The sequence below is a fragment of the Miscanthus floridulus genome, chromosome 13 (genome assembly GCF_019320115.1).
Source record: "Miscanthus floridulus cultivar M001 chromosome 13, ASM1932011v1, whole genome shotgun sequence".
NCBI classification, from domain to species: Eukaryota; Viridiplantae; Streptophyta; class Magnoliopsida; order Poales; family Poaceae; genus Miscanthus; species Miscanthus floridulus.
Window position 1 is genome coordinate 83,766,874 of NC_089592.1, and position 12,262 is coordinate 83,779,135.

At 45.9% G+C, this 12,262-nt stretch overlaps 1 protein-coding gene across 3 annotated transcripts; it reads left to right on the forward strand.

Annotated features, from left to right (window-relative positions):
* The first annotated feature begins 882 nt into the window (after positions 1-882).
* LOC136500800 (protein ROLLING AND ERECT LEAF 2-like) lies at positions 883-7,456 on the forward strand. Of its 3 annotated transcripts, none has more exons than XM_066496235.1 (6): positions 883-1,007; positions 3,269-3,352; positions 3,446-4,846; positions 4,935-5,152; positions 5,227-5,450; positions 6,745-7,456. In XM_066496235.1, the coding sequence occupies exons 3-6, from the start codon at positions 3,505-3,507 to the stop codon at positions 7,346-7,348; spliced, it is 2,388 nt and encodes a 795-aa protein (XP_066352332.1). In that variant the 5' UTR covers positions 883-1,007; positions 3,269-3,352; positions 3,446-3,504; the 3' UTR covers positions 7,349-7,456. The 3 variants fall into 3 exon arrangements, with proteins under 3 accessions (XP_066352332.1, XP_066352334.1, XP_066352333.1); XM_066496237.1 differs by having other exon boundaries at positions 3,451-4,846; XM_066496236.1 differs by lacking the exon at positions 883-1,007 and having other exon boundaries at positions 2,651-3,352; positions 3,451-4,846.
* The last annotated feature ends 4,806 nt before the right edge of the window (positions 7,457-12,262 follow it).

Consider the following 12,262-nt stretch of genomic DNA (forward strand, 5'->3'; position numbering starts at 1 on the left):
TAGTTTAGTTAGCTCGATTTAAACAGGTCTTAGTTGCCAGGAATGTGCTGCAGGGACCAATTTTCCATGGAGAAAATGACTAGGTGGGTGTGTGTGTGTGGGGTGGGGGGTGGGGGGGGGGGGGGGGGTTTAATTAGGAAATGCTACTACTAATAAAGAAATGTAGGGCCACGCCTGAAATGTGCAGAGACCAATTTCTATGAAAAAAAACTCAAAATCTATCTGACGACGGGTTGCGCTCTAGCGTGAGTGCGCGACTCGCGCCCACGCTCTCCCTCTCTTCTTCTCCATCTCCGACGGGCTTAGAAAGGGATCAGCAGAGGCAGGTAGGCCCGGCAAATGGGTCGAGAGAGACAGCGACGAGGTGGAGGCAACGGTAATGCCGCCAGAGCGGACGACGAAGGAGACGATCGAGCAGAGTTAGGGTGGCAAGCGACCATGGCCCGACAACGGAGAAAGGGAAAAAAAAGACCGGCCTAGATGCAGCAGAGTCTTGCCGGAGCTCTGCGGCCGCGGCCGAGGAGCTATGGCAAGCTACCGTGCCCCGGCGTGGCGGTGGCGCGGTCGCGCGATATCGTCGTCCAAAAAATAAGTGCTGAAGAAACCAATTTGCATGGGTAAAAAATGAATGCGGTATTATTGGGAAGAAAATACTCTACTAACAAAGAAACGTAGGTCCACGCCTGAATTCAGTTTCGCATAGCATCTGACTGCTCCTAGACTATCCTTTGCCCCCCCCTCCCCCCCCCCCCCCCCCCCCTCTCTCTCTTCGCCGGTGATTTCTCCTCCCCTCTCATCCTCTCAAGCCTTTTGACCGTTGTAGCGCCTCTCTCTCTCTGCTTCCGTTTCCTGCCACTCCATTCTCTCACTCCCCCCCCCCCTCCCCCCCCTCGCAGACTGCACATCGCAGACTGCACAAAGCCTCCTTCGTCTTCCACTCCTCGTTCTTGTTCACACAGCAGCAGCCTCCCGGAAAAGAGAAGGCCGTCTCCCTCACTGTCTCTCAGGTATACTACCTCCGATTCTTATTCTAATGCGAATGCATACACGCAGCTCGGCCTTTTGTTCTGTTCAATTAATGTCTGCAATCGATGCGGCCGGGGTGAGAAATCTGTGGGGGCCAAGGCCAAAGCGGGGTAGAGAGAGAAAGAGCGAGAGGCGGAAGGAATTGATTCGTTCTTGTAGAGCTAGCTGCTCCCGATCTTTAGAATTCCGCGCGTCCTTTGAGCGCTTCAAGAACATCTATGCCGTCCCTGGTTTCTCTTCTGGGTACGCCCTCCCTCCCTCTGTTTTATGTTCCGTTCCTCGTCGCCTTTGCTTCCTTCGCACTTCACAATGATGTCTGCCTGTTCCAGTGTTCCTGCTCACTCGGCCTTCGTTCTCCTTTTTTTTCTCTGCATTTTTCTTGTCGCCGTTCGATCTTTGATGTGGCAATTGGCGAGAAGGGAATCGTTCACGGTTCTTGCAGCATCAGTGTTTGATGTTTCTGTTTTTCTTTTTCTTTTTCGTCTCCTCCTGATTTTTCCTCCCATCTCCTTCTCCTGATTCCTCGTACCTTCGGCGTTCGTCAGGATTGTGCTGTGGTTTTTCAGATTGTTGTGGAATTAGTCTTTTCAACCAACCAACACATCCTTGTTTTCGGCGTTTGTTCCACGATTTCAGCTCTCCCTATTTCAGCATGGACCGTGTGGTTTGTTCAGAGTCACAGAGTGAGACATGTGTGCCTTTCCATTTTCAGCTGAGTTCATGGTTTCACCTCTTGGCATACAATGCCCCTTCTCTGATCCGTTAAAAGATCAAAGTTTTCAGTGCGAACAGGAGTTTGTAGAGATTCTCGTTCCACTCCATTTTTCTTCTCAGGCTACCAAGAGGAACTGAACAATGGATTCCTAACTGTTTCCTTTCTCTGAAGCAGTTTCGTTTCTCTGAGCCACCAAGAGCCCGTGACCTCCCTCTCTCTTTCAATGTGGAAAGAGACAAAGTTATTATTAGCTATAAATCATCACCAGAATTTTGGGCTTTACCGCAGTTTTGTATGTTTCTATGTTTTTACTTTTGCCAACTGCATAGACAACTGAATACGACTACTCCATCCAAGTCCACCTGTTTGTACAGTGTTCGAGGCTTACAATCGTGCTCTAGTTTTACTGTTAAAATCTTCAGCGGCTGATCCCTGATTTCACCTATATGATATATTTTTTATTGCTTATCGTCTGTCTATAGTTTAAAGACATTAATGATGGCAATATTTGTGCTAATCTCCCTGAAACAAAATGTGGCATTGTACTAGCACTGCTAGTTTTGAAGACGCTGTCCTCACTCCTCACCCGGCATCTTACAGTGTCCTGAACTGAATTTAGTTTAGTTGTCGAATCCGTTTACTGTGACCATCATTATCCAAGTAGCAGAAGGTAGGCCCCTTCATCTCTTGCTGGGCCAAGGATGATATTCTTCACTTTGATGCTTCCTTAGGTGTGTTTGGATCCACCTCCTAAACTTTAGTCGCTGTCCCATCGGATGTTTAACATATGCATGGAGTATTAAATATAGACTAATTACGAAACTAAATACACCGATTGAGACTGTTTTGCGAGACGAATTTTTTAAGCCTAATTAGTCCATGATTTAACTCCGCCTATGGTGGGGCGCCTTTGGTGTCCCAGCATAGCAGGTCCCAAGCCCTGGTAAAGGAGGAGGGTTGTGTTAGGCGCGGCGAGCCAATGTAAAAACTTAGCCACTTTAATGGAGATGAAACCCAAAGGAATTCTAGCCTACCCCAACTTGCTTGGGACTGAAAGGCTATGTTGTTGTTGTTGTAATTAGTCTATGATTTGACAATGCGGTGCTACAGTAAACATGCGCTAATGACGGATTAATTAGGCTTAAATTTGTCTCACGGATTACTGACGGATTCTGTAATTTGTTTTTTTATTAGTATCCGAACACCCCATGCGACACCTCTATGTGACACCTCCTAAACTTTAGTCATTGGATCCAAACACCCCCAGTCTTCTTTTAGGAGAAAAAAAGAATTGCTACCGAACAAATGTGTAGTGCAGTGTAGGGCATTTCATTTGCAAAGGATCGTCTTTCTGATGTCTTGTAGTTTTCATTCCACTTTTGGGAATGATAGTTTCAGTGTTTTCGACTTGCACATGGATAACCTATGCTTGAGTTCATTGTTGATACATGTAGTAAGCTTAGTGTATATGATCATTCCGCATCATCACTGTTGTTTCTGAACTCTCTGAAACTTGCCAAATTGTAGGATTGTGGTCCAGGTCATCTCCTCATTCACTGGCTTCAGCAGCAGTGTTCTTGCTAGCAACAAGTGCCCTTTCTACAGTTTTAGGTAATTTCCACAGTGATGGATGAAGCAATACCTGGTTTCCTGAAGCTGAAACTTTTCTGTAACATTTTGTCATTTTTCTCCTCATGTTCAAAGCTCAGAGATTATGATCCAAGCATGACTGGTCCTTGAACACTATACAAGGCTTTGGAGAGATGGGATGTGCTGCTTCCAGGTTAGAAGATGAGGAGGCTGTCAAGATGTGCCGGGACAGAAGGGACTTCATCAAGCAGGCACTGGAGCAGCGCAACCGATTTGCATCTTCTCACATTGCTTACATCGAGTCCCTGAAGCGTGTTTCAATGGCTCTCCAACGGTTTGTTGCTGGAGATGATCAACATGAGCTCATCTTCGATACATTCATCTCTCCTGTCAAGCAACAGAAGCCAGAGATGCTTGGGCTGCCTTATGGTTCATATGAGAAGAGAACCATTCATGTCTCAAGATACCTGAGGTCAGGACCTAACCCATCAGTGTCAGTTGAGGAGCACCCACGACCGGTGGAAACAGTCCGTGTTGAGTCACATTACACTATGGACAATGACAGTGGCATGGATAGGTTCTTACCAATGCACTCACTGGTGAGATCGTCTTCATACTACCCACCACCTTATAACAGGCCAAGCTACCCACCTCCATCGGCCCAGGAACCAGTTAGGAATTCTTCTTCCTATTACATGTCTTATGACAGGCCAAGCTATGCACCTTCATCACCCCAGGAGGCAATGGGGACTTCTTATTATGGATCTTATGACAGGCCAAGCTACCCATCAACATCACCCCAGGAGCCACAGAGGAATTCTTATCACGTGCCATATGATAGGCCAAGCTACCCACCTCCGTCACCCCAGGAGCAGGAATCATCACCGTGGGACTTCTTCTGGAACCCATTCTCATCGCCGGACAGCTTTGCATATCCCCACCCTCGGAGTAGCTATGACAATGTGGTCACTGATGATGAACTTGCAAGGTTACAACAGGTACGAGAGGAGGAAGGAATTCCAGAACTTGAAGAGGAAGATGATGAGTGTCAAGAGCATATACAAATGCACAGAAAAGAGGAAAAAGAGGAGCATGACAATGCAGATGATGATGAAGATGAAGATGATGAGGAAGATGACGACGAGGAATGTGAGCATTCAGATGAGTGTATGGTTTCTAACGAGGGCACTTGCTCTGTGAATTTTGATGCCAATATGAAGCAAGAAACAAAGGGATTTGAATCCAAAGGTATTCAGTGTACTGAAGCACCAGAACCTCGCAAAACAGTAGAACTTGAGATAAAGGCACACAAGAAAGAACTGATGAGAAACAGAGTAGCAAATGCAGAAGAAACTCCTGGTTTCACAGTATATCTGAATCGAAGGCCAGCAAGCTTGGTTGAGGCCATGAAGGATATCGACTGTCAGTTCTTGGGGATATGTGACGCTGCTCGGGAAATCTCAGTAATGTTGGAGGCAAGTAGAGTTCAGTACTCAACCTCAAACGATCTTTCTGGTACTGCTTTTACGATCCAATACTGAAATTACTTTAAAGATCCAGATTTGACACTTACTGAACATAGCTTGTCAATTGTATATTGCAGCGAAGATGCTGAACCCAGTTGCACTTTTGCGCTCTGCGTCATCGCGTTCATCATCTTCTCGTTTCCTTCTTGCTCCCTCTAGCTCAATAGATGATCTCTTTGACAATGAGACTAGCAGCTGTTACTCTGAAGAATCTTGTAGTACCATGTCTGGAAGTCACCACTCGACCTTAGATAGACTTTATACATGGGAGAAGAAATTATACAAAGAAGTAAAGGTATGATCTTTGTCAGGAACTTACACCAGTAGACAAATGCAAGGGAAAGTCATAACTGTTTTGGTCACTTGCAGGCAGGTGAGCGGTTAAGAATTGAGTATGAGAAGAGGTTGACACATTTGAGGAACCAAGATGTGAAAGGCGAAGAATCTTCCTCTGTTGATAAGACTTGCGCAGCATTGAGAAGCTTGCATACTCGGCTGAAGGTGTCAATACACACAGTTCAGTCAATATCAAGAAGGATTGAAATTCTACGGGATGAGGAACTGCATCCTCAGCTTATGGAGTTGATTCAAGGGTATGGTTCTGTTCATCCTAGGGATTCTGCAAATGAAAATTTTCTACGTACCATTATCACTTGCAAATGACTCAATTTTTTTTCTTGGAGCCACATAAGTTAGAAATAAAATGTTAATTGTTGGAAAATGCCATAATAAAGACTAAATAGTAAATACAACCAATTAAGAGCGCCCAACTTCTGTTAGTTGAAGTTTACTATTGACGTCGTCTAAGTTTTCAGTTAATGTAAGATGAACAGCTTGTGATCTGAAGGAATGTGCTTTTTTAAGAATAGATAAATGACAAAAATGAATAACTCATCTGTGTATTGAGTATTGACCAAACGGGGAAATGCTAGAACAATCTTAAGGCTTATTATAAATTAATCAAGTAGTTTGGGGGTAGTGTATCTAACAATAATCATTTAACTGTTAGTATTTTACAAGACTTTTTGCATGGAAGCTCTAAAACCCTTTCTGAGAGTGTAAACTGAAAGCAGAAACAGACCATAAGATTCAAAGATCAAAAGGAGGGCAATATTACATAAACTCATTGCTGACAGGCTTGCATTGCAAAGTCAACTTCATTTGTTTAAGTAATCTGCTGCTCCCTTGTATGAACGCACGGCAGGGACATGCGTCGAAAGGCTCCCTGCTGTTGCACTGTAGTTGCTGCAGGGGCAGGCACCGAAAGGCTCCCCTGCCGCTCTGTAGCCATAGCAGGGGCAGGCGCCAAAGTCAGTCCTGCTGTCACATCTAGTCACTATAGCAGCATGGCAGCCTGACATGTCTGTGTACTAGGATTAGATGGATAGAGTTGTATATATAGTTTGCTACTGCAACTCAGTAAAGAGAGCGAGTTCAGTTTTGTCATCTTCTCTGTAGAGCTCCGACCAACGCTGGTGCTTGTGCTGTGTGTGTGCTCTATTCTTCCTCCCTTCTTCTACCTCTAGCCATAGTGAGTGCTAGGCAACGCTGGTGAGTGGTCGGCTCACCCGTACCGAAGATCCAGGGGCCAACATCATTTGCGTAGCAGAACACTACAAGGTTTAGAAGTCTAAACAGAATCTTTTGCTATTAGCATACTTAAATCACACAAAATGAAACATAACTAGAGGCAACAAAATAGATGTATTCTGATCAAACTGTGTTTACTCATATATCAACCGATCATAACTCTATAATAGCTGAGCAGACAGAATACCTTAAACCTTAGCCTTTTACACTGAAAATCTGGTAAGCAACATCAAGGAAATAGCCTATAATTCTGCATAACCACAACTGGAACTGAGTAATTGACCTTTTGCTATGCAGGTTATCGCGGATGTGGCGCGCCATGGCTGAACGCCACAAAGTTCAGAAGCGAACCATCGAGGACGCCAAACTTCTCTTCCTCCAGCACCACCCCTCGGCCGCCACTGCCATCTCCCTTGGTCCACTAGAGGCTGCAACTCCCCCACCGGCTGCCTTGGCATTGGAATCCGAGATCCAGGCCTGGCGAGGAGCCCTGGAGACCTGGTTGTTTGAGCAGCGCGCCTATGCGCGCGCACTAGCCGCGTGGGCGCGACGATGCCTCGGCATCAGCAGCGCGGCGCGGCCCAGCCATCCGCTGCCGCCGGCGTTCCTAGTGTGCATGGAGTGGGGGCGCGCGGTTGACGCGGCCACTGAGGCACGAGTGATAGACGGTCTGGACTTCTTTGTCGCTGGCGTCGGGTCAGTGTGCTCGGGCGCGGCTACCGGGATGGAGGGCATGGCTGGGCGGGTGCTGTGTGCTGGCATGGCAGCGGTCACTGGCGCCATGGCGGAGTTCGCGGCGTCGTCTGCGGACAGCTATGACGCAGCTGTCACAGCTGTGATCACCGCGGCCCGTGCGCCGGAGCGCGGGAAAGAGAACGGCATGGGACAACTGGAACGCTAGGAAAATGCTGTGGCGGTTGCTTTGTTAGTTGACACCATGACATAGAGTGGCTCACCTTTGTGATAACGATGAGTAGGAGATGAAATTAAGCATGCAGTTACATGTGTAGTCTTGTGATTGATAAGAATGCTATTACAAGGCTATCTATTCTTGCTAGTGATTGCTTATAGGTTCAGCACTTGTGGTATTACCCTAAGGAGAATGCGAGCAGTGTTGTAAATTCATCTCTTTTTTGTTTTTTTTAGAAAAAGAAAGTCACGTAAGACCACATACAACCAAATTCTTATAAGGTTTTCAGCTCATTGGCTGATCACAAATTAAAGGGAAGATAATGCAAAATGTAAATAAATAAATAAAATCACATCCTATTACGTCCATTCAGGATAAAGACGAGGACTTCTAAAGCTCTGCTAGCCAAACGGATAACACTTTCACCTCGTATCTTTATCGTCTGAAGGTAGTTTGCATACAACACAGCTAACTTACGGCCGGCCATAAATTTGGCTAGCCGCATGGTTGCTCTGGTTTTGGCTACCCAAAAATCATTTACCGCAGTCTTTCATTTTCTTGCAAAAACTGCTGCCGCTGCTTTTTCCTCCTCGCACGTCCACCCCTGCCTTCCTCGCCTGCCGTCCAGAACCCTAATACCGTCCTCCCACCGTCCCCATCGTCTGTCTCTCCCGAGCCCCTTCTAAGCCCATCAGAGTTGGGGAAGGAGGGAGAGAGAGAGAGAGAGAAGATGGCTCACCACATGTCGCCGTCCCTGGTAGGGTTTGGGGCGGTGGTGGATTGTCGTTGACTGCAAGGGAGAAGATGGCGCCATAGCGGATCCTGCGCCCCTCTGTGTCGTGTCGTCGCCGCTACTGCATCAAGTGAACATCACCGGAGTTAGGAAAGAAGAGAGGGGGAGACGAGAGAGAGAGAGAGAGAGAGAGGGAGAGGGAGAGAGAGAGAGAGAGAGAGAGAGAGAGAGAGAGAGAGAGAGAGAGAGAGAGAGAGAGAGAGAGAGAGAGAGAGAAGATGGCGCACCACATGTCGCCGTCCCTGGTAGGGTTGGGGGCGGTGGTGGATTGCCGTTGACTGCAAGGGGAAGATGGCGCCGCAGTAGATCCTGCGCCCCTCCGTGCCGCACCGCCGCCGCCGCATCACAAGCGAACATCGTCGGAGTTAGGAAAGAGAGAGGGGGAGAGGGGAGAGAGAGAGGTGGGAGACTAAGGGGGGGGGGGGAGAGAGATGGATGGGGAACAAAAGAAAGAAGGGGATAAAAATGGTGGGACCCATCATGTGCTAAACGGCCGAGCGGTGCGCTACAGGTGAGCGGTGCATGCGTTGGATAAAATCATCGTCTGAAACAAAGACAATGCTAAAAAAAAATTACATGTTTCCTCCCAAAAAGATCATTACATGTACACCAAATCGCCTTAATGATGGTAATGATTAATGAACCCCACAAAAATTAAATGGCATTCTTTTTGCCTTATGCCTTGTACCAAAACCCAACAGCTACGTGATAAGTTCTCCAAATAGTCTTAACATGGTTGAAGAAAAAAGGGTATTTAATTGTTTTATCATAGTCACAGAAACTACATTTTCAATTACTAATTCAATTCCTTTTAGCTAAATTACCTTTCATTAAAATTTTTTTTTTTTGAAATGCAATGGCAGGAGCTCTGCCTTTCCATTAAGATAGGAAAAAGAGTTTATATACAAGAGCTGTAGAGATCCCCGAGCAGAACAAGGGGGTAAAGAGGTGAAAAAATTGTACAATCGTCTAGGACGATTACTCTCCCCAAGAATGAGCCATCTTCTTCTGAAGGATGTCCTCTTTCGTTCTTGAGGCCACCTGCATTGCCGTTTCGTGGGTGTTTGTGAATATTCTTCTATTTCTCTCTTTCCAAATGTTCCAGACGGTGTAGATTACCAAGCCGTTGAAGCGCTTTCTGTCGTCCTTGGTTATCTTGGATTGGACCTCTTCCCACCACGAGATCAAATGGGTTGGATCTTCGGCCGGGAGGATTATGCTCGCATCGAAGTGTTCCCAATGTAGAATGAGATTCCATACTGCTATGGTGAACGAACAAAGCAAGGCTAAGTGGAGGCACGTTTCCAACGGGCCGTTGCATAGGGCGCATCGGTCTTGGTGTGGCCAACCTCTCTTTTGTAGATTATCCGCAGTGAGGATTTTCTCTCGCGCCATGGTCCAGACGAATACTTTGCACTTGTTTTCAGTGAATGCTTTCCATATGAGATCACTCCGAAATGCTCTGTAGGAACCGTAGAATTGTATTCTGTAGGCCGATCGGGTGGAATAGGCTCCGTTGGCCGTCCATTTCCAGGTAATGGTGTTTGGAGTGTCCGGCGTTAGGTGGATATCTTGCAACCTGATCCATAACGAGATGAATTCCTCCACCTGCGATGCTGTAGTGATCTGGCCCCTCAGAGCGACGACCCAGCCATTGTTATGGAGCTCAAGATGGATTGACCTATTTTTACATCTCACTAATTCAAATAAACTGGGCACAAGATGCTTTGGAGCCTCACCGTCCAGCCAGCTGTCATGCTAGAAGCGAGCTTTTTGCCTATCACCAATTGTGACTGTCGTAGATGCATTGAAAAGTGCCCGATCTAGATCGTTGCAGGGAAGCTCCATTCTAGCCCAAGGTTTAGAAGTGTCCACCCAATCCTGCCACAGCCATCTTAAGCGCAATGCCCTGCTGAACTTGTTAAGGTCAGGTATTCCAAGCCCCCCGAGGTCCTTTGGCCTAGTTACTGTCGGCCAATTAACAAGGCAGTGCCCCCCATTGGCGTTTTCCTCTCCTTTCCAGAGAAAGGACCTTCTAATTTTGTCGATGCTTTTTCGAGCTCAAGCCGCCAATGGGAATACCGTTAGATGATAAGTTGGCATTGCTGAGAGAACGGATGAAACCAGGGCGAGGCGACCGGCTCTGTTCAGCCATTTTCCTTTCCATCTAGGCAATCTTTGGCCGATCCGCTCGATGAGCGGCTGGACATGTACCTTCCGTAACGAACGCGTGTGGAGCTGCAGGCCAAGGTAACGGCAAGGGAAAGAGCCCCTGATCCCTGTAAAGGAGGTTAGAACATGGTCTAGATGTATCTCGTCGCATCTGATCGGGTGAACGGAGCTCTTTTCCAAATTTATGTGGAGGCCCGATATATTCCCAAAGGCCTGGAGAATCACCTTGATCACATCTATGTCTTCCTTTCGAGGGTTTATAAAAATAGCCACGTCATCTGACAAAGAAAAATTTTGATCGTTTGAGGAAGTTTTAGGTTCCATATATGTGAATTCAGTACTATTCGTCCAAAAAACAAAGCTTTCCAAAAATATGGTCGATGGTGACGGGGAAATCAGTTGATTGACCTTTGAAAAAACAGCCATGCATGTACATCCGCCTGGTGTTGTGTCTCAACTAACTGATGAACCAGATAGCTCCAACGTTCAACAGGGAAATGGTATAAAAACAAAGAACAAAACTGCTTCCTAATCACATGACAAGAAGCCAAGAGTATGCAATTCTGCATGCACTCTTCTAACAGAATTGAAATAATCACCTAAAACAACTAGCTATATGTTGGCTTTATAGAAAGAACAACGATCTTGATTCCTCGCATGCTCGCCCTTCATTCAAACTGCTTGCTTGATACACTTAACTACTTGAGCTGCACTTCCTCGAGTAGTCTTGCCCTGTGGTAGACAACCTCTGGTATCGATCCTTTATCTTCAATATAGCATCCGGACATGTTCATCTGCTCCGATCTGGACCTAAGGAGTTGAAAAACAGTATATATACATGTTCATCTAAAACCAAAAGCCTATGGATTCTCACGCTCCACCTTAAAAAAGAGTCGGCTATCCTCTGGGATTTTTTTTGTGAGGAAACTGGAGGGGCTTGCGCCCCTACAGAATAATTTTATTGAAGATAATAAAAAGGTCAAAGTTTACAAAGATTTACAAACCGAGAGAGACATTAAGGTACAAAGAACGTAACAAAAAATAACAAAAACGAGTTAGGAATTAAGCGAAATGCTGGAGCCATTGTTCAAACGCTTGACTTGATCTTGAATTTACTCTGTGTTTTAGCAACTTCATTTCCCTGATGAAGACTGCTCTGCTTGCTGCTATCTCAGGCTGAATGTTATTGAAGATTAGAGCATTTCGGGTTGTCCAGATCGCCCAACATAGAAGAATGGCGATTTCCATGAAAAATTGTGAATGGATTGCGTCCTTGAGAAAGATCATAGTATCTGGGAATTCAGCCATGCTTGGAATATCTACCCCAATCAGTTGCCAGCACTGTTTGGCAAACTCACAATGTAGGAAGAGATGATGTACTGTTTCTTCAATGTTGTGGGCACAAAGAACACAGCTGAATGACTGCAAAGTCATGTTTTTCCTTTTCAGAATATTTCTTGTACTTAGCCTGTCTTTTAAGAGCAACCAGAAGAATACTCTGTGCTTTGGTTGACAAAAGCAGTTCCAAATCCATCTGATGGAGGGGAGGTGCTGTGATGAGCCAACAATAATTTTGTAAGCTCTTGATGAGTAGAATGTATTACCCCAAGGATATTTCCAAATGTCTTGCTCAGTGCTTAACTGAATCTGTGCTATGTCATGACTTAAATTTTGCAGTTGAGCGTATGCTATTTCTGAGACTGGAAGATGTAAAAGCTGAGTCATATCATCTTGTTCTAGAGCAGTGGCCATGGAAATATTCTTGTTTTTGGCAAAAGAAGATAGTTCTGGGTAGGTGATACTGAGGCTTTGATCCCACCACCTATCCTGCCAAAAAAGACATGATTCCCCATTTTTGTGCTGTATCTGTGCCATATCTTTGAAATGCTGCAAATTTTTGAGATTATCTTTCTACCAGAAGGACCCTTTCTTTATAGTGC